Below are 23088 nucleotides of genomic sequence, written 5' to 3'. Positions count from 1 at the left end.
CAGATTTTACCAGAAAGCAGAAATATGTTCGAGGACTAAATGCTACAATTAGTCGGGACTTGAAGATTACCACATCACATGACACTCTGTATAAGAGAGTGGTAGACTTGGCCTTAATTGCTGAGGAGGCCGAGCAGCAAGTAATGAAGGAGCAGGCTGCAAAGGATGCCGCCATGGCATCAAACCCTCCTGCTGGTGGTAATGTCAGTAAGGGGACCGACAGTGGCAACCCTGAGCACAAACGGAAGGCTGAGGCTTCCGGAGCTTCAGGGGGAAATAGAAAGTTTCGGGGAAACAGAGGTGGCCGTCAGGGTCGCGGGTCCTCATTCCGATCATATCCAGAATGTTCTAAATGCAAGAAGCATCATCCTGGTGAGTGCCGAGCCAAGGCATGTTTCCAGTGTGGCATGGTGGGCCACTTTATCAGAGATTGTCCCCAAGCCAGGAAAGAAGAGCCTAAGAAGAATGTTGCTCAGAACCCGGGGCGACTTTTCACTATAACTCAGGCAGATGCTGATGCTAGTCCGTCAGTTGTGACAGGTCAGTTATCTATTAATGGTTGTGCTTATACTATATTATTTGATTCGGGAGCTACTCATTCATATGTATCGAGTAGGGTGATAGAAAGTTTACATAAGCCATGTGATATATATGCTTCGGGGTTTGGAACCTTGTTACCCTCGGGAGACCTGATAATATCCACAAGGTGGATTCGGTCCTTGTCTTTTTGGATTGACGGTTGTGAGTTGACCGCCAATCTAATTGAGTTGCAATTATCTGATTTTGACATAATCCTGGGAATGGATTTTCTGTCTAAATATGGAGCGATGATTGACTGCAAACGGAAGATGGTGGTGTTTGAGCCCGACGGTGCTAACCCAGCGGTGTTCGTGGGTAAAATTCAAGGGGCACGCATACCGAGAATATCACTGTTGAAAGCTAAAGACATGATGGGTAGAGGTTGTCTAGGGTTCATAGTTACTACAGTGGACACTAGCCAACCTGTGACATCAGGGCCTGAGAATACGAAATTGGTATGTGAGTTCCTTGATGTCTTTCCAGAAGATTTGCCGGGATTGCCACCTGTTCGGGAGATTGAATTTGTTATTGAACTGGCTCCGGGAGTGGATCCAGTGTCTAAGGCACCGTATCGAATGGCTCCAGCTGAGTTGAAGGAATTGAAGATACAATTGCAAGAGTTACTGAATCTGGGATTCATCAGACCGAGTTACTCACCTTGGGGTGCTCCGGTTTTGTTTGTAAAGAAGAAAGACGGAACCCTGCGAATGTGTATTGACTACCGGGAGTTGAACAAGCTTACCATTAAGAACAAGTATCCTTTACCTCGGATAGATGATCTGTTTGATCAACTGAAGGGGAAGACGGTCTTTTCCAAGATCGATCTTCGCTCAGGCTATCATCAGCTGAGAATTCGAGAGGAAGATATCCCAAAAACTGCGTTCCGTACTCGGTATGGACATTATGAATTTCTTGTGATGTCTTTTGGACTCACTAATGCCCCGGCGGCATTCATGGATTTGATGAATCGGGTGTTTAAGGATTATCTGGATAGGTTCGTGATTGTGTTTATTGACGACATTTTAGTGTACTCTGAGACGGAAGAAGAACATGAATTGCATCTCAGAGCGGTTTTACAAAGGTTACGGGATCACAAGCTTTATGCTAAATTTAAAAAGTGTGAGTTCTGGTTATCTCGTGTCTCATTCTTGGGGCACATAGTGGATAAAGATGGGATCATGGTGGATCCGGCCAAGATTGAAGCTGTTCGAGATTGGCCAACACCGAAATCAGCTACAGAGGTTAGAAGTTTTCTGGGTTTGGCTGGTTATTACCGTCGGTTCGTTGAGGGTTTTTCTAAAATTGCTGTACCCTTAACGGAGCTGACCCGAAAGAATCAGAAATTTTTTTGGACTGATCGGTGTGAGAAAAGTTTCTGGAGTTAAAGCAACGCTTGATTACCGCTCCTGTACTAACTCTTCCTTCAGATAAGGAAAAGTTTGTGGTATATTGTGATGCCTCGAGACAGGGTCTCGGCTGTGTGCTTATGCAGGCTGGGAGGGTAATAGCTTATGCTTCTCGGCAGTTAAAGGAGTACGAGCAGAGGTACCCTACTCACGATTTAGAACTCGCAGCAGTGGTATTTGCGCTAAAGATTTGGCGGCATTACCTTTATGGCGAGAAATGTGAGATATATACTGATCATAAAAGTCTGAAATACTTCTTCACCCAGAAGGACTTGAATATGAGACAAAGACGTTGGCTAGAATTGGTGAAGGATTATGATTGTGAGATCCTTTATCATCCTGGTAAAGCCAATGTGGTTGCTGACGCTTTGAGTAGAAAAGGTCAGAGTCAGTTGAGTACTATGAAGCAAATCTCCCGACCGTTAGCAAATGAAATGACTCGAGCTCAGATTGAGTTGGTTGTGGGGCAATTGGCTAATATTACCCTACAATCCACTCTTTTAGAGAGAATTAATGAAGCACAAAAGCAAGATTCAGAGTTGATAAAAACCCGAGCTAGGGTTTTGGCTGGGAAGGCTAGTGATTTCTCAGTAGATGAAACGGGAATGTTGAGATTTGGAAGTCGAGTTTGTGTGCCTATGAATGAAAACATCAAGAAAGAGATCATGGATGAGTCTCACACGACTCCTTATTCAGTTCATCCAGGGTCGACAAAGATGTACCAAGACGTGAAAGCCATGTTTTGGTGGCCAGGCATGAAGAATGACATCGCTGAGTATGTTGCAAAGTGCCTTACATGTCAGCAAGTGAAAGCTGAACACCAGCGACCTGCAGGGTTGCTGCAACCACTGAAAATACCAGAATGGAAATGGGAAGATATAGCTATGGACTTCGTGGTAGGTATGCCTAGAACCACGGGACAATTTGACTCTGTGTGGGTCATAGTGGACAGGTTTACAAAGTCTGCTCACTTTTTACCTGCTCGGACGAATTTCTCCATTGATCAGTATGCTGAGTTATATGTTAGAGAAATTGTTCGTCTGCATGGTGTCCCAAAGTCCATTGTGTCGGATAGAGATCCGAAGTTTACATCAAGATTCTGGGAAAGTCTGCATCGAGCTATGGGAACTCAGTTAAAGTTCAGCACGGCTTTTCATCCTCAGACGGATGGGCAATCCGAGAGGACCATTCAGATTTTAGAGGACATGCTACGGGCATGTGTACTTGACTTTGAGGGATCATGGGTAAAGTACCTTCCCCTGATCGAGTTTTCTTATAATAACAGCTATCAGGCAACAATCGGGATGGCTCCTTATGAACTTTTGTATGGAAGAAAATGTAGATCGCCCATTCACTGGGATGAAGTGGGTGAAAGAAATTTCTTGGGTCCCGAAGCTGTTCAGAAAACAAGTGAGGCAGTTGATAAGATTAGAGCGCGAATGCTCGCGGCTCAGAGTAGGCAAAAGAGTTATGCCGATCCAAAGCGTCGAGATATTGATTTTCAAGTAGGGGACATGGTATTTCTCCGAATATCTCCGATGAAAGGCATAAAACGCTTTGGGAAGAAAGGAAAGCTTAGCCCGAGGTTCATTGGACCTTTTGAAATCCTTGAGAGGATAGGGCAAGTAGCGTACAGGTTGGCTATGCCCCTGGCATTTGTACATAATGTGTTTCATGTTTCAATGCTTCGGAAATATGTCTCAGACTCGTCCCATGCTCTGAGTTATGAAGCATTGGAACTTCAGCCGGACTTGTCATACGAGGAACAACCAGTGCAAATACTTGATAGAAGAGAAAAAGTCTTGAGAAGCAAGACAGTGGCACTGGTGAAAGTACTATGGAGGAACAGTAAAGTAGAAGAAGCAACCTGGGAGCTCGAGACGGATATGCAGCAGAAATATCCGGAGTTGTTCAGGTAAATTTCGGGACGAAATTTCTATAAGGAGGGGGTAATTGTAATACCCGGGGATTAAGAAAAGGATTAGCAAAACCTTAACTAGATAATTATGAGTTAATTGAGGAATTATATTATTATATAGTTCAATATATGTGAAATTATATGAATTTAACATGTTAAAGACCCCGTTGGTGAGCCAGGGGCATTTTGGTAATTATGACCCGAGAAGAGTAAAATGATGAAATTAATTTAATTATGTGCTTAATAGAACTATATTATTATATAGTATGACTGTGTTGTCTTTTCAGGTGTGTTCTGACAGGTTGGCGCGGTATAGTCACAACCGGGTATTTTGGGCCGAACCGGGTTCGGGCCCGAAATGCAAATTAGATTGAATTAATTGGCATTTTATTTGATAATGAGAAATCTGAAATTTAATTGGGTTTGAATTGGTGTGTAACTGTCATTTTTGCCCTTACATGCCTAAGTGAATGTTATTTGGCCCTAGGGGCAAAATGGTCTTTTTAGACCCTTAATTTATGTTTAATAAAAGAATGATTTTAAGGAAAAGAGAATTATTTTTCTAGTTTTCCTTCAGCCCTAAAACCGTACCCCTCCTCTCCTCTTCACTTATTTCTTAAATGTTTAGATTTTTGTAGATTGTTCTTGAATTGAAGGTTTTGTAAAGTTGAATTTCTTGTGGATAGAAGCTTGAAGTTGTGGTAAGCTTCTAGACTTTCTTGCTGAAGTTATTTCACTAATTTTGAAATTGAAGGAAAAGCATAATGTGTTGAGGAATTTCTTTTGGATGCATGTTAGTAAAGAGTTGATGATTAGTGATTGTGTATGCTTGATTTTGTGGTAAAATGGTGTAGATTTCTCTTAATATGTTGTGGATGTGATTCTTAGGTTGTATGTATGCTTGATTTTGGATTATTGGTTCTGTTTTAAGTTAGTTTCAAGCTTGAGAATTTGGTTGTGAGATTCAAGAGCTTGAATAAATGTTGTATGGAATTTTTAGGTCAAGTTTGGAGCTTGAGAGTTGTATATTGTTAAATCTGATTTTGGTTGTGGATTAATGCATGAATTTTGTGTTTTTATCCTCTATTTTGGTTGAGATTCGATTATATGGAAAAGTGGGCATGTTTAGATCTTAAAATCTGGTTTTCTGGGTTTTTCGAACCCAGTGGCCGCGGCCAGATCTATGGTCGCCGCGGCCATAAAACCTGGCAGAGAGCCATCTTTTTCCTGAATTTGTTTTGGCCATAACTTTTGACTCGGGACTCCGTTTGGGACGTTCTTTATACCGTTGGAAAGCTCTTTTCGAGCTCTATGTGATTATCTGTATTTGAAATGCCATGAATTTATTTTATGAATGTGAAATCAGGGGTTAACCCTATTTGTGAAAATCTCGGATTGTGTGTGACTAGGATTAGGCACTGGTCAGGAGCACCCGGGGATTTGGAATCTCTACTATTGCGGGACAACAGGTAAGACAGTAGTTTGCACGTAGAGTATGCGCAGTGGCGCTTATGTTGAATATGATATATGTGAGTTATGGTAACCGAGATTAGGGTTATTACCCTAATAGGAACGGTTTGTTAGCCTAGGGTTATTACCCTAGTGAAATATGTGTATAAATGCCATGCCATGTTAATTGAAATGAAATTTAAGGATTATGCACTCAAGGCATAATCAGGTTGGACTCGGTACACATAACCGAGATGAACCACTTCTAAGGCCTTAATGTATTTAGACGTGTGAGAGCAACACGTGGTTCTACGTCACGTAGATTTAATTAGATGTGTGGGCGCAACACATAGGTCTACGCCACGTAGACATAAATGGGCATGTTGATATAGTGATTAGGTCTGTGCTATACAGACATATGTAAATGAGCATATTATATTTATTGTGATTTATACTGTCTTGCTGGGCTTGGCTCACGGGTGCTCTACTGTGCAGGAAAGGGTAAGGCATTAGCTGATCTGCCATGAGTTTCAGGAGCAGACGAAGAATGTACATGTTCACGCCACTTCAGACCAAGCGGGTTATGGGTCTAACAGTGTTGACTTTTGTATTCTGTTTTGCCGCTTAGGTCGGCTAGTAAGAAAGAACTTGTAATAAGTTGTAAATATTTTTGGGATCCCAACTATTTTGAAAAGTTTAAATATATTACAAGTTTTATTTTCAGTCTGTTTAATATAAAAGTTTAAATTCTGCGCTATTTCAATTAGTAATCCCGACTAGGGGATTAGGGTTCATAAACAGTTTTGGGGTAGCGTGCCTAATTATTTAGGGCGTTTCAATTTGGTATCAGAGCGCCAAGGTTTTTAAACTTCCTGTAGACCGGCCGAACATGTACATTCGTCGTCAGAGATAAGCTCGACTCATGGTGCAGTAAGTATTGAGAGTAAATACTTGACTGTATGTGTGATCATATGTTTACCGCTTTCCATTTTAGGCAGTATGCAAGCATCTAGAGTATGTATGTGTTATGTGATGCCATGCTATAAATGTTATTTGTTTATGTAAATATGTATGAGGTAAATAGATGAGTTAGGGTTTGAGGCATTAAGTGTGTAAGTGTGGTATCGGTGCTTAACTCGCTGGGGTTGTTGATTTCAGGGGTACTAGTAATGGACCCTCCGCAATCATCTAGACCACAGGGCGAGCAAGTAGAGCCCGGGGCTACCCGAACCGATCCACCAGCACTGCCTCCACCTCCGCAAAATCCGGGGGATAATGCGGGGGCCGTTAATGCTAATCCTCCTGCTGACTGGCAGCAGATGTTTCATGAAATGCGAAGTGTCATACTTCGTCAAGAGGAAGAGTTGCAACGTTTAAGGCAACAGGTTGCCCCAGTGAATCAAGGGTTACCACCAGCTCCTGTGCCAGTGGTGGGTAACCAAGGGTATATTATGCCGCACCGGGACTCTGTGTTCGAGCGGTTTGTGAAGCTGCAACCTCCGGCTTTTCTGGGAGGCATTGATATTATTAAGGCCGATCAATGGATGAGCACTGTTACCCGTATCCTCGATAACATGGGGGTGACGGGAACTGAGAGGGTGAATTGTGCGGCCTTTATGTTTCAAGATCATGCCCGCGTATGGTGGGATATAGTGAATCAGACTCGAGATGTCAGTGTGATGACATGGGAAGAGTTCAAGAAACTTTTTGAAGAAAAGTTTTATAACGTTGCAGTGAGGACTTCACACCAAGAAGATTTTGTGAAGTTGACTCAGGGGAAAATGTCTGTGGCCGAATATACTCTGGAATTCGATCGGTTATCTAAATTTGCTGGTGATCTGGTGCCTACAGATTTTACCAGAAAGCAGAAATATGTTCGAGGACTAAATGCTACAATTAGTCGGGACTTGAAGATTACCACATCACATGACACTCTGTATAAGAGAGTGGTAGACCTGGCCTTAATTGCTGAGGAGGCCGAGCAGCAAGTAATGAAGGAGCAGGCTGCAAAGGATGCCGCCATGGCATCAAACCATCCTGCTGGTGGTAATGTCAGTAAGGGGACCGACAGTGGCAACCCTGAGCACAAACGCAAGGCTGAGGCTTCCGGAGCTTCAGGGGGAAATAGAAAGTTTCGGGGAAACAGAGGTGGCCGTCAGGGTCGCGGGTCCTCATTCCGATCATATCCAGAATGTTCTAAATGCAAGAAGCATCATCCTGGTGAGTGCCGAGCCAAGGCATGTTTCCAGTGTGGCATGGTGGGCCACTTTATCAGAGATTGTCCCCAAGCCAGGAAAGAAGAGCCTAAGAAGAATGTTGCTCAGAACCCGGGGCGACTTTTCACTATAACTCAGGCAGATGCTGATGCTAGTCCGTCAGTTGTGACAGGTCAGTTATCTATTAATGGTTGTGCTTATACTATATTATTTGATTCGGGAGCTACTCATTCATATGTATCGAGTAGGGTGATAGAAAGTTTACATAAGCCATGTGATATATATGCTTCGGGGTTTGGAACCTTGTTACCCTCGGGAGACCTGATAATATCCACAAGGTGGATTCGGTCCTTGTCTTTTTGGATTGACGGTTGTGAGTTGACCGCCAATCTAATTGAGTTGCAATTATCTGATTTTGACATAATCCTGGGAATGGATTTTCTGTCTAAATATGGAGCGATGATTGACTGCAAACGGAAGATGGTGGTGTTTGAGCCCGACGGTGCTAACCCAGCGGTGTTCGTGGGTAAAATTCAAGGGGCACGCATACCGAGAATATCACTGTTGAAAGCTAAAGACCTGATGGGTAGAGGTTGTCTAGGGTTCATAGTTACTACAGTGGACACTAGCCAACCTGTGACATCAGGGCCTGAGAATACGAAATTGGTATGTGAGTTCCTTGATGTCTTTCCAGAAGATTTGCCGGGATTGCCACCTGTTCGGGAGATTGAATTTGTTATTGAACTGGCTCCGGGAGTGGATCCAGTGTCTAAGGCACCGTATCGAATGGCTCCAGCTGAGTTGAAGGAATTGAAGATACAATTGCAAGAGTTACTGAATCTGGGATTCATCAGACCGAGTTACTCACCTTGGGGTGCTCCGGTTTTGTTTGTAAAGAAGAAAGACGGAACCCTGCGAATGTGTATTGACTACCGGGAGTTGAACAAGCTTACCATTAAGAACAAGTATCCTTTACCTCGGATAGATGATCTGTTTGATCAACTGAAGGGGAAGACGGTCTTTTCCAAGATCGATCTTCGCTCAGGCTATCATCAGCTGAGAATTCGAGAGGAAGATATCCCAAAAACTGCGTTCCGTACTCGGTATGGACATTATGAATTTCTTGTGATGTCTTTTGGACTCACTAATGCCCCGGCGGCATTCATGGATTTGATGAATCGGGTGTTTAAGGATTATCTGGATAGGTTCGTGATTGTGTTTATTGACGACATTTTAGTGTACTCTGAGACGGAAGAAGAACATGAATTGCATCTCAGAGCGGTTTTACAAAGGTTACGGGATCACAAGCTTTATGCTAAATTTAAAAAGTGTGAGTTCTGGTTATCTCGTGTCTCATTCTTGGGGCACATAGTGGATAAAGATGGGATCATGGTGGATCCGGCCAAGATTGAAGCTGTTCGAGATTGGCCAACACCGAAATCAGCTACAGAGGTTAGAAGTTTTCTGGGTTTGGCTGGTTATTACCGTCGGTTCGTTGAGGGTTTTTCTAAAATTGCTGTACCCTTAAACGGAGCTGACCCGAAAGAATCAGAAATTTTTTTGGACTGATCGGTGTGAGAAAAGTTTCCTGGAGTTAAAGCAACGCTTGATTACCGCTCCTGTACTAACTCTTCCTTCAGATAAGGAAAAGTTTGTGGTATATTGTGATGCCTCGAGACAGGGTCTCGGCTGTGTGCTTATGCAGGCTGGGAGGGTAATAGCTTATGCTTCTCGGCAGTTAAAGGAGTACGAGCAGAGGTACCCTACTCACGATTTAGAACTCGCAGCAGTGGTATTTGCGCTAAAGATTTGGCGGCATTACCTTTATGGCGAGAAATGTGAGATATACACTGATCATAAAAGTCTGAAATACTTCTTCACCCAGAAGGACTTGAATATGAGACAAAGACGTTGGCTAGAATTGGTGAAGGATTATGATTGTGAGATCCTTTATCATCCTGGTAAAGCCAATGTGGTTGCTGACGCTTTGAGTAGAAAAGGTCAGAGTCAGTTGAGTACTATGAAGCAAATCTCCCGACCGTTAGCAAATGAAATGACTCGAGCTCAGATTGAGTTGGTTGTGGGGCAATTGGCTAATATTACCCTACAATCCACTCTTTTAGAGAGAATTAATGAAGCACAAAAGCAAGATTCAGAGTTGATAAAAACCCGAGCTAGGGTTTTGGCTGGGAAGGCTAGTGATTTCTCAGTAGATGAAACGGGAATGTTGAGATTTGGAAGTCGAGTTTGTGTGCCTATGAATGAAAACATCAAGAAAGAGATCATGGATGAGTCTCACACGACTCCTTATTCAGTTCATCCAGGGTCGACAAAGATGTACCAAGACGTGAAAGCCATGTTTTGGTGGCCAGGCATGAAGAATGACATCGCTGAGTATGTTGCAAAGTGCCTTACATGTCAGCAAGTGAAAGCTGAACACCAGCGACCTGCAGGGTTGCTGCAACCACTGAAAATACCAGAATGGAAATGGGAAGATATAGCTATGGACTTCGTGGTAGGTATGCCTAGAACCACGGGACAATTTGACTCTGTGTGGGTCATAGTGGACAGGTTTACAAAGTCTGCTCACTTTTTACCTGCTCGGACGAATTTCTCCATTGATCAGTATGCTGAGTTATATGTTAGAGAAATTGTTCGTCTGCATGGTGTCCCAAAGTCCATTGTGTCGGATAGAGATCCGAAGTTTACATCAAGATTCTGGGAAAGTCTGCATCGAGCTATGGGAACTCAGTTAAAGTTCAGCACAGCTTTTCATCCTCAGACGGATGGGCAATCCGAGAGGACCATTCAGATTTTAGAGGACATGCTACGGGCATGTGTACTTGACTTTGAGGGATCATGGGTAAAGTACCTTCCCCTGATCGAGTTTTCTTATAATAACAGCTATCAGGCAACAATCGGGATGGCTCCTTATGAACTTTTGTATGGAAGAAAATGTAGATCGCCCATTCACTGGGATGAAGTGGGTGAAAGAAATTTCTTGGGTCCCGAAGCTGTTCAGAAAACAAGTGAGGCAGTTGATAAGATTAGAGCGCGAATGCTCGCGGCTCAGAGTAGGCAAAAGAGTTATGCCGATCCAAAGCGTCGAGATATTGATTTTCAAGTAGGGGACATGGTATTTCTCCGAATATCTCCGATGAAAGGCATAAAACGCTTTGGGAAGAAAGGAAAGCTTAGCCCGAGGTTCATTGGACCTTTTGAAATCCTTGAGAGGATAGGGCAAGTAGCGTACAGGTTGGCTATGCCCCCAGCGCTGGCAGCTGTACATAATGTGTTTCATGTTTCAATGCTTCGGAAATATGTCTCAGACTCGTCCCATGCTCTGAGTTATGAAGCATTGGAACTTCAGCCGGACTTGTCATACGAGGAACAACCAGTGCAAATACTTGATAGAAGAGAAAAAGTCTTGAGAAGCAAGACAGTGGCACTGGTGAAAGTACTATGGAGGAACAGTAAAGTAGAAGAAGCAACCTGGGAGCTCGAGACGGATATGCAGCAGAAATATCCGGAGTTGTTCAGGTAAATTTCGGGACGAAATTTCTATAAGGAGGGGGTAATTGTAATACCCGGGGATTAAGAAAAGGATTAGCAAAACCTTAACTAGATAATTATGAGTTAATTGAGGAATTATATTATTATATAGTTCAATATATGTGAAATTATATGAATTTAACATGTTAAAGACCCCGTTGGTGAGCCAGGGGCATTTTGGTAATTATGACCCGAGAAGAGTAAAATGATGAAATTAATTTAATTATGTGCTTAATAGAACTATATGAGTATATAGTATGCCTGTGTTGTCTTTTCAGGTGTGTTCTGACAGGTTGGCGCGGTATAGTCACAACCGGGTATTTTGGGCCGAACCGGGTTCGGGCCCGAAATGCAAATTAGATTGAATTAATTGGCATTTTATTTGATAATGAGAAATCTGAAATTTAATTGGGTTTGAATTGGTGTGTAAATGTCATTTTGCCCTTGCATGCCTAAGTGAATGTTATTTGGCCCTAGGGGGCAAAATGGTCTTTTTAGACCCTTAATTTATGTTTAATAAAAGAATGATTTTAAGGAAAAGAGAATTATTTTTCTAGTTTTCCTTCAGCCCTAAAACCGTACCCCTCCTCTCCTCTTCACTTATTTCTTAAATGTTTAGATTTTTGTAGATTGTTCTTGAATTGAAGGTTTTGTAAAGTTGAATTTCTTGTGGATAGAAGCTTGAAGTTGTGGTAAGCTTCTAGACTTTCTTGCTGAAGTTATTTCACTAATTTTGAAATTGAAGGAAAAGCATAATGTGTTGAGGAATTTCTTTTGGATGCATGTTAGTAAAGAGTTGATGATTAGTGATTGTGTATGCTTGATTTTGTGGTAAAATGGTGTAGATTTCTCTTAATATGTTGTGGATGTGATTCTTAGGTTGTATGTATGCTTGATTTTGGATTATTGGTTCTGTTTTAAGTTAGTTTCAAGCTTGAGAATTTGGTTGTGAGATTCAAGAGCTTGAATAAATGTTGTATGGAATTTTTAGGTCAAGTTTGGAGCTTGAGAGTTGTATATTGTTAAATCTGATTTTGGTTGTGGATTAATGCATGAATTTTGTGTTTTTATCCTCTATTTTGGTTGAGATTCGATTATATGGAAAAGTGGGCATGTTTAGATCTTAAAATCTGGTTTTCTGGGTTTTTCGAACCCAGTGGCCGCGGCCAGATCTATGGTCGCCGCGGCCATAAAACCTGGCAGAGAGCCATCTTTTTCCTGAATTTGTTTTGGCCATAACTTTTGACTCGGGACTCCGTTTGGGACGTTCTTTATACCGTTGGAAAGCTCTTTTCGAGCTCTATGTGATTATCTGTATTTGAAATGCCATGAATTTATTTTATGAATGTGAAATCAGGGGTTAACCCTATTTGTGAAAATCCCGGATTGTGTGTGACTAGGATTACCGGCACCTGGTCAGGAGCACCCGGGGATTTGGAATCTCTACTATTGCGGGACAACAGGTAAGACAGTAGTTTGCACGTAGAGTATGCGCAGTGGCGCTTATGTTGAATATGATATATGTGAGTTATGGTAACCGAGATTAGGGTTATTACCCTAATAGGAACGGTTTGTTAGCCTAGGGTTATTACCCTAGTGAAATATGTGTATAAATGCCATGCCATGTTAATTGAAATGAAATTTAAGGATTATGCACTCAAGGCATAATCAGGTTGGACTCGGTACACATAACCGAGATGAACCACTTCTAAGGCCTTAATGTATTTAGACGTGTGAGAGCAACACGTGGTTCTACGTCACGTAGATTTAATTAGATGTGTGGGCGCAACACATAGGTCTACGCCACGTAGACATAAATGGGCATGTCGATATAGTGATTAGGTCTGTGCTATACAGACATATGTAAATGAGCATATTATATTTATTGTGATTTATACTGTCTTGCTGGGCTTGGCTCACGGGTGCTCTACTGTGCAGGAAAGGGTAAGGCATTAGCTGATCTGCCATGAGTTTCAGGAGCAGACGAAGAATGTACATGTTCACGCCACTTCAGACCAAGCGGGTTATGGGTCTAACAGTGTTGACTTTTGTATTCTGTTTTGCCGCTTAGGTCGGCTAGTAAGAAAGAACTTGTAATAAGTTGTAAATATTTTTGGGATCCCAACTATTTTGAAAAGTTTAAATATATTACAAGTTTTATTTTCAGTCTGTTTAATATAAAAGTTTAAATTCTGCGCTATTTCAATTAGTAATCCCGACTAGGGGATTAGGGTTCATAAACAGTTTTGGGGTAGCGTGCCTAATTCTGCGCTATTTGTTATTTGGCTCAATAATTAGAGTCAAACTAATATATGGGATAAGGATAAGTTAGAATAGATCAAAAACAAAGTTATATCTTTGCTTTTTTTTTTTCTTTCTCCTTATTCGGCCTCAAGAGAAACCAGAAGAACTAAGGGCTTCTTCATCAAATTTTAAGGAGATTCAAATGAAATTTAAGTTGTAGTTCAAAGGCAACCCTAGACCCCTCTTCTCCCTAATCTTTTGAAGGTTTTTCTTTAGTTTTAAGAATGTAATAGTTGTGAATTAGCTATGTCTGAACCCTAGAAGTTTTGCGATGTTTTAAGTTGTTTTAGGTTTAAGTGAGCTGGTTTTGGTAGTTTGTAGAGTTTTTGAGCAAGTTTGAGTTCAAGAACTCAAACTTGGCCCAATAATAGTCGATTTCTTTTCTGTATGTTTTTGCTGCTGCTATTGCTTGAAAAAATTATATGGATGTTCAATTAGGTATTTTGGAAAGTTTGGCTAAGTTTGGGGAAGTTTTGAGCAAGTTTCGAAGCTCTTGGGTTTTTCTACAGAAAATTAGTTAATTATTTTTCCAAGCATGACCCTAGAAAATGGTTTACTGGAAATTTGGTTACTATTTTTAGCAGTTTTGAGAGTCTTAGTTTTTTGTTTCCTCAATATTTAGGGTATTGTCATGCTATCTATCGATAGGAAAATTTCTAGTTTTGAGTTTAGAACCCCAAAAAGGCTTTAGCAAGTTGTTTACCCAATTTGCGTGATTGTGATATAAGGCTCTTGTTCAGCACGTGAATTTCTATTCAAGTTGACCAACACACTTGAATCTGGAAACGATGTAAGATTAGTATAAAGATGTATATGTATATGTGTATGTATGTAAATTGCATGCTCAGTTATGTGATTCGTATACTATCAACACTAGTACGGTAGTGGTACGGAGTGTATTGGTATAGTATATGATGTTCAAAGGGTATGATCCAGTGTTACCAACACTAGTACATGACGAGTACATAGTGCATGTGGTACAACACTTAGTGGTACTCGAGGTACGGTTCAGCCGTACCAACACTAGTACAAGACGAGTACTTGATAGTGGTCTTCGGGGTACGGTTTAGCCGTACCAACACTAGTACAGGACGAGTACTTGGTGCATATAGTACAAAGATCGTACTTATGTTAAGAACGTTCTTGATCATCTGTTAGGCCTTGTAAATGGGTGTACGAGGGCCTAGATACAAATCGATGTTATGTTATATGTTATATGCTTTTCTTACTTAGTTTGTTGACTTACATATATTATTTACATGTGTAGGTAAAGGAAAGATAAAATTTGAGCATGAGTGAATTCAGGACTTGGAGATGATTGTACATATCCAGATGATTAGACGTGGAGAGTTCGATCTCGAGATGACTTGGACCTTTATTTTGTAGTCGTGGTGCGACAAGTTTATAAAATGCATTTTGTATACGATTGTAAATTTTAAAGACGAGATCTCAACTTTTATGTTTAGTTATATACTTATATCAAATGACTTGATTATATCTACGAATGATGCATATTAATATAAGAGATGAACAATTTTTTTTATAAATGAGATATGTGTATTGCTCATAAAATCAACTTTACAAACTACCACTTTTTATGAAAATAAAAAACATGACAAATTAATCATCTTAGAGCATCTTTAATAGATATGAAAGTAAGTGATGCAAATATAAAATATAACTCATTTTGTCGAAAGTCTACTCCAATGGTACATAGTGTGCCATATCTTGATGCAAATATCTGTTGGGAATATTTTACCAGGATCTAGATTTACTAACAAGTATGTTGATTAACATCCTAAATATGAATTCTCTAAAACAATAAAATAAACACATAAGGATTTAAAAAAAATCTTACATTGGTTGCAGCAGAATATAATGACTCCTTCCGTTCAAGATCTCTAGCCCTTGATTCCATTCTGTAGGAGAGCATTATCAAGATCTGAACCTAGATCTCTTTCTCTCCTTCGAGTTTGGTTACCACCGTCTTACTCACTATGATTGAGTACTTGACTTTCTATGTGTGGGCACGTCACTCATCACTAAGAGTTTCGAATATGGAAGAACAATGAAGGAGGTGAAATCTCTATAGAAGGAACTCTCTCATCTAGGTTTGGTTGAATAGTCAAGTTGACATTAATTGGATGAGTGAGAGTATGTTCCTTTTATAGTGTTTCAACTAGGGCTTAGGGTTGAATTATATGGATTAAAAAAGAATAAAATATTGGGCAATAAAACACACTTGGTCGTACACAATAAGCCAATCTCTAGTTACAATTTTGCCACTTTTTCCGGCCACTTATTCTTCTTTTCAATAATAATATATTTTCTAATTCAAACCTATAAATGCCAAAACTATTTATTTAATAATTATAATTAATTAATAAATAAAATTTCTATTTATGTAATTTATTAATTAGATCATACAAAGTCTCTTAATTAACAAATTGACCCCTAAACCTCTTTTCTTCACAATTAAGCCCTTACTTAGTGAAAATTCTTAAATAAGACATAGACTAATTTTAGAATTATAATTGATTAATTAAAATCAATTAACTGAGTCTGCAAGCAGTATTATCTCAACTAGTGAGGGGACCATGGGCCTATATAACCAAGCTTTCAATAAGTAGATATAGAATTAACCAACTAAATTCTCAACTTATTAATTCCTCATTGAACCACTATAGAACTTGGAATTGAATACACTCTCAGTTATATAGAACGCTCTATATGTACCATGATATAGATACGTTATGATTATTCATTGTTACAATCCTAATAGTCAAGGATCCTTTATAGATGATTAACACTGAATATGGACATATTTACTATTCTACCCTTCAATGAATTTTATCCTTAAAAAACTTAGCTACCTATAAATGATATTTCAGTAAACTAATATAATTATTGAAATGAGATCTCAATCATTTATTTCTATTCAGCCAAGCTCAAAGGAAATCATTATTTCACTTCTAAAAACTTATAAAAGCTATAGATTCCATATCTATGTTTAGCGCTCCCACTCAATTGTACTATCATGTTCCCAAAATATACGTATCACCCAGACCAAAAGGTAGACTTAACTAACAAATCAAAGAACACAAATAACACTCTTGAGATCGAACCTAACCATGTCAGGATTAAAATCTATAGACCTAAGATCAACCATTGATATTGACTTAGAAAGATATAACGGTAAGTTTATGATATCTTATCTAAGATCAATATCGGTCCTTTTCAATGTATACTCCATACATCCGATATTGATAAACTTTGCCAATACCTTAAAAAGTACATAACACTTATCCAAGGTGTAAGTATACCTATCGCAGATTATCATGCCAGTCTAAATCCAGTAAACTGACAAATCATGGGACTTAAACTTTTGAACATATAATCATGATTATATTTCACTGTACTGACGACACTATAATCATGAACAAATACATATGTTGTGGACTTAACAAATTTATACATTAAACAATCATGAAATAAATCATGTGAACCATGCAACATAAAATGCGATTTCTGATCTTTATTAATTAGTAAATCTGATTATATTGAAATAGGTTTTTTAGAACACAAAACCCAACTATATCTTACATAACATAAAGTGATTCAAACTTAGATCACAATATAGCATAATGCAAAATTTATATTACAATAAATGTTATGATTTTATATTTACCATTATGCAATTTTTAATATTTTATTATTAAAGTTTAGTTAGCATGCTCATTTACATTAAATGACTTTCATTATTATTATTATTTTATTATTAAATTTTATATTTATTTTTATATTATTATTATTATTTTATATTTTTAACAATTATTAGATGAACATTAAATAACATATTAAATTTTGTATCAAAACTTACAATTATGTATTAGAGAATAATAATAAAAGTTGATGCAAAAATATCACAAAACTATTTTTTAAACTAAATATAGATGAATTTTTGCATCTCCTAGAGATGGTCTTATTCTTTCATTTTTTTTAGGTATAATTGATCAATTCTATATTTAACTCATCTTTTAATAATTTGTACAACTGATTTTTTTTTTTTTTTGAAACAGGTACAACTAGTGACGGATCTAGAATTTTTACTTTGTGGGGACTCATTTATTATTAAATAATATTTATACCTATATTATAATTATTCTAACTAGATTTATTTAATTTTGTGGGAATTTTTTTTAATCATTTTGATTTATAATTATTAAATTAAAAAAAATTGCATTTAATTTTTTAAAAAACAATATTTTTATTAGTATAGCCCCACATTAATAAAAGTGTGTCCGTCGCTGGGTACAACTGAATTTTTAAATGTCACATTTTGATTCCAAAAAGTTTTATGACGATCTCTTGAAAGAGCATAATAGATGAACATTACGTTAGAATATGTAACTATTAGAAAATAAGGTTATTATGTCATATGGAAATACACATTATTAATTTGGTACAAAGATTTTAGCAATATAAAGAAATTTTTCACACTGTTAAAAATCGCGCACATTGTGAAAACCACAAACCGAATTAGTTCTATTTCCAAAATATTAACAAGTTGCACATGTCAACCACTATAAATGAAAAAGGAAAAGGTTGGTCAACCTTTTTTTCTGTTTTTTTTCCTTATAACTGCCTGGTTGGCATTTATACCAATTTACAGTCTATTATTAATCGGATGGTGGAGGAACGGCCGCAGCATTTAAGCTTATGAATCTATTCATTCATTTAACGACTCACGAGTAATGTTATATATTAATTAATAATTCAAAATAGTCAAATGTTCAATACCGTATAGATAGTTTATCTAGATAGCTCCTCAGTCAATTAATATATAAAGTCATTTAACTAAACTTTAGGACAATTACCTGCACCAATAAATAAATATGTAGCTTTGGCAATCAATTGGGAAATGACAAAGACATATGACCATAATATCTGATAAAAATATAATTTTGATAATAACAATGATTAACCAAGCAACAGCCTAAGATCCTTTTAGAATAGTTTATATAAATATATATTATATATATACAAGCACAAAACAGGTTGTTTCCACCTGTTATGCTAGCTTATCATGGTTAGTACTGTATTAACGCGGTTAATCATTACGCTTATTATTATTAAACACGGGAATGATATTAATCATATTATGATCGATAACGTTACGTAATACTACTTAACATGGGACATGATATAAATCTTCATTTCATGTGCTCCCCAATTTTAAGCAACAATGTTTTTTATTAACTTTGTTTCTTCAGATCATCACATATGAATGTTTTCCAAATGCCATATTATTAGATCTCATTCCACAAATGAAAACAAATTACTACATAATTAACATTAAAAAAAATGATGACTAAAATTAATTAAGAGAATAAGTTACAAATTCTAAAAATTACAAAGAAAAAATGCTCTGTCGAGGCAAGAAACAACCTCAGAAATTTCAGGCCTATCCCTTCCTTCCAATTTCACACAACGAACAGCAGTATCAGCCAAAATCTCAACAGCCTCGGCCTCATTGATCCACTCCGGCGACCCCACCCTATTATCCAACACCCCTTCCCCAAGCAACCTCCGCCGTTCCCTTGCATAGTCCACAACGCTCGTCAGTCCTTCCTCACCATCTTTGAACACAGCTTTCTTCCCCGTCAAAAGCTCCAACATCACCACTCCAAGTCCGTACACATCGCTCTTAGCAGTCAACACATTCAGAACGTAATATTCCGGATCAATATACCCAACCGTTCCGACAGCCTTGGCCGAAACGGCGTCGCGATGGCCACGTTTCATCAGCTTAGAGAGCCCGAAATCGGAAACCCTGGCGGTCCAGTCAGAATCCAAGAGTATGTTGGAGGATTTTATGTCTCTATGAATAACGGGTGGGACAGCGTAGTTGTGGAGATACTCGATTCCTTTGGCTGCGTCCAAAGCAATTTTGATCCTCGCTCTCCATGAATTGATAACGGAAACGCTGTCGTTTCTCTTGTCGTGGAGGATATTGTGAAGGGAGCCATTTTCCATGTAATCGTAAACTAAAATCCTCTCTTCGTTTTCTTGACAGAATCCAACTAACGACACCAAGTGCTTGTGGTTAAGCCTTGATAAAGAAACTAGTTCTGAATCGAAAGCGCTTTCCTTCTCTTGAAATTGCTTTATCATCATCCTAGTAATGGTTTGAGATGACGAAATATGACCCCTTTTAATGGCCACATCTCGACCGTCCGATAGCTTTCCCTTATAGACAACGCCGAAACTCCCACCGCCGATTTTGTTCTCTAATGAAAAGCTGTGAGTAGCTGTTGCAAGCTCTGAAAGTGAAAAAATCTCTGGATTTAAAGATCCTACCCTGTTGAGTACGGTAACAATATTATTAGCTGTAGTAGGCTCATTATGATCAGTAGAAGGAGTAGTAATAGTACTATTTCTTGGCTCGTCATAATTACTAGTGGTGCGATGATAAGAACGAACAATCTTATTACGCCATAAACAATAAACAATGCTGCTGAAACCAACTGAAGAACCGATTGAACCAACGATCAAAAACGCCAACAAAAGCTTCTTGTCAGCCTTTGATGAGAGAGATGAATCACGAAGCTGGTAATTATTATCAGGGTCATTATCAGACAGTGATGAAGGAGGTAGAATCGGCGGGAGTGGCACGGCTAGTGGAAGATTTTCGACCTGGCATACTCTGCATATAACATCCCCTGTATAATGGCAGAGGAAATCTGAGTTTGGATAAGTGCCGCACTTGCTGCATTGTTCGGGTTTCACGCACGGACCTGGAATAATCATTCTCATCGGAAGAATACCGTAATGTCCTGAATCAGACCAGCACATCAGCGATAGATTACTCGTCGTTAACCCGCATACGAAATCAGAACCAGAAACGATCAGCTCGAATGAGATATTTTTAATCATGCTGTTAATTAGGGATTGGCTTAGTTTCCCCCAACATGCGACATGTCCGTTCTGTCTTTTAATACCACATGTGAAGGTTGACCCTAATGCTAGATCAGAAAACTCATAAGCTGAATTGTTATTAGAAACTGAAGAAGGCACGTCCAATTGGCCTGAACCGTTCTCTCCCGTGCAGACCAAAAATCCGGTTGTAGTCAATCCACAAGCGTGTGACTCTCCCGCTACTAAACTTGACATTGAGAAATTCTCGAACCCCATTTGAATTACATCTGCAATAGCCAAACCCCAACAAACAACTCTGCTGTCGTTTCTCAATATCCCACATGTGAATCCGCTCCCACACGTAATCGCTTGGAACCTTAATGATTTCCCAGGTGAGGGGAAAACACCATTGTCGTTCCACACTTTTTCATTGTCGTTTGAGGACCCTCCTGTTCCTCTCCAGCACCTGGCTATACCTGTGGCCAGTTCGAGAGCGCAAACTTGAGAGTCACCAACTGCTATATTGGTCAACGCAACGGTGCGGCTATGATAAACGCGCTTAGGTTGAAGGGTATTAGTGACTGTGCAGTTAGATGTATCCCAGCAGTGGAGGCTGAAGCCACCGTATCTGAGGCCGCAGAAGAAGCTCCGGCCGCCGGAGATTTCTTGAAAGGAAACATTGGGAAGGACTGAAACAAAAAGGAGTTGGTTTTTGGGATTATAACATTGTATGCTCTGATTTGGTTGGTCAGCTACAATGCCACAAACGGTGCTGGTGCCGTACACGACCGCAGCTGTCGATGCTGAGCCAAGGCCATCGACGAGTACAAAGGTGGTAGTGAAGATTATGACAGTGTTAATGATGATGATGATGAGCAGGGGAAGTGTCATTTAATTAGACTAATGTTTAGAAAATTTCTCTTCTTCATTTGGGTGAAAACAAAGATATCGTGCATGGCAGAACTAGTTTTGGGAAACCTATTGAGGAAGTTGGTGGTGAGAATGTGAGTGAAGCTAGCTCTATCTGATGATGAGAGTTATTATTCAGCAGTTAACAAAACCGTTGTGGTCTGGGTGAGGAGCGTACGTATAGTTGATCATGTCCCGTGAAAATTAATGGTGATATTACTTGTTGACTCGAATGAGAGGAAATTAAAGAGATAGGAGTAATGGGGTTAATAGTATTAGTAGTAAATAGTAATAGTCTAGTTGATTGGAGATTTGGAAATTTTATATTGATTCTTGTACAACTATCTGTTATGCTGTCCTCGCTGTTTCATTATTCTGGCCCTAATATGTGCTATAGAATGTGACCATGTTTAAGTCCATTCATTAAAAAATATAGAAACCCCTTCTAAGTACTATAAATTATACGTATAAGAAATATATATATTTTTCGTTAGGTACGTATAAAAATATTTGTTTACAAACAAATCATTACGCTTTTATTAAAAAAATTTGATAGTGTATACATATCCTTTTAGATATATCTATATTATATATAGACATACATATACATAGAGTTGACTCTAGAGTTTAGACCACTCACCTACACCCAACGAAAGACTGTTTCGATTCAAGATAGTTGATAAATATTAGAGTAATTTGCGGCAAAACCCCCTTAACTATCAATTTACTTGCAAAAAACCATCCAACCTCATATTTTGGTGGGAAAACCCTCCAAAGTACTATTCTGTTTACATTTTAAGATGCCGTCTGTCAGCTCTCCTAATTTTGAGTGGCAATGACAGGTACTAAAAAATTATGCTATGTGGTCATATTTTACAAAATAAAAATAAAAACTTTGTAATTTTCGGCAAAACCCCTTAACTATCAATTTACTTGCAAAAAACCATTTAAAAAATTTTAAAGTTGGATAATTTTTTGCAAGTAAATTTATAGTTGGAGGAGTTTTGCCGCAAATTACTCTTAAATTTTTTATTTTTATTTTAAATTTTATTTTGTAAAATATGACAACGTAGGATAATTTTTTAGTGACCTGTTATTGCCACGTGGACAAAATTAAGACTTAACGAAATTTGAATAGACGGCACCTTAAAAATGTAAACGAAACAGTACTTTGGAGGGTTTTCCCACCAAAATATGAGGTTGGATGGTTTTTTGCAAGTAAATTGATAGTTGAGGGGGTTTTGCCGCAAATTACTCTAAATATTATCAATAATATTAGATGACATTTTATAATAACTTTTAAATTGTAGGATAATGTAGGAATTTAAGCTCTGTAGGAAGGAATTAGCTTTTGTAATTCCAGCTTCATCACATTTAAACAACTAAAATAGTTAAATCCAAACAAATAAACAAATATAAGGGTTTTTTCAATATTATACCTAAAATTGATTTTATTTATAAAAATACCATTAGAACAATTATTTGCACAAATACCGTTGTGCCACGTCAGCATACATACCAAAATTCAAAACATTACCGAAAATGGAAAAAATTGGAAAAATCTCGTTTTCAAACATTTTCGCTTTTTGGGAGTTTTGAAAAAAGTAATTATTTAGTTGCTTTTGATGTTAATAAGATATCAATTGGTTACTTTTCCATTAAAAATTTATTTCAGAATTTTATACATATAAAAATAATAAAATAATCAAAATTTATTTCAGAATTTTATACATATATAAATAATAAAATAAAATATATGAGAAACATATATTTCTCTGTCTCCAATAAAAGACAACTAATAAAATTTTTTTTGTTTCTTTCTTATATTTTTAGGTTA

At 38.3% G+C, this 23088-nt stretch overlaps 1 protein-coding gene and 2 long non-coding RNA genes across 3 annotated transcripts; 2 read left to right on the top strand and 1 right to left on the bottom strand.

Annotated features, from left to right (window-relative positions):
• The first annotated feature begins 4048 nt into the window (after positions 1-4048).
• LOC133035026 (uncharacterized) lies at positions 4049-6075 on the top strand. The gene is made up of 2 exons (XR_009686312.1): positions 4049-4604; positions 5848-6075. It is a non-coding gene; the product is annotated as an uncharacterized LOC133035026 (long non-coding RNA).
• A 5171-nt stretch (positions 6076-11246) lies between these two features.
• LOC133035025 (uncharacterized) lies at positions 11247-13286 on the top strand. Its single transcript, XR_009686311.1, has 3 exons — positions 11247-11812; positions 12521-12583; positions 13059-13286. It is a non-coding gene; the product is annotated as an uncharacterized LOC133035025 (long non-coding RNA).
• A 5426-nt stretch (positions 13287-18712) lies between these two features.
• On the bottom strand, positions 18713-21799 carry LOC115718610 (putative serine/threonine-protein kinase-like protein CCR3). The gene has a single exon (XM_030647426.2). The coding sequence runs from the start codon at positions 21231-21233 to the stop codon at positions 18828-18830; it is 2406 nt and encodes an 801-aa protein (XP_030503286.2). The 5' UTR covers positions 21234-21799; the 3' UTR covers positions 18713-18827.
• Between the last annotated feature and the right edge of the window lie 1289 nt (positions 21800-23088).

The sequence above is a fragment of the Cannabis sativa genome, chromosome 2 (assembly GCF_029168945.1).
Source record: "Cannabis sativa cultivar Pink pepper isolate KNU-18-1 chromosome 2, ASM2916894v1, whole genome shotgun sequence".
Classification (NCBI taxonomy): domain Eukaryota; kingdom Viridiplantae; phylum Streptophyta; class Magnoliopsida; order Rosales; family Cannabaceae; genus Cannabis; species Cannabis sativa.
Note: the sequence above shows the minus strand (reverse complement) of the source record. Positions and strands in the feature narration are given on the sequence as shown.

Coding starts and splice junctions, on each gene's coding strand:
- LOC115718610 (XM_030647426.2), bottom strand. CDS start 21,233: ATGACACTTCCCCTGCTCATCATCATCATCATTAACACTGTCATAATC.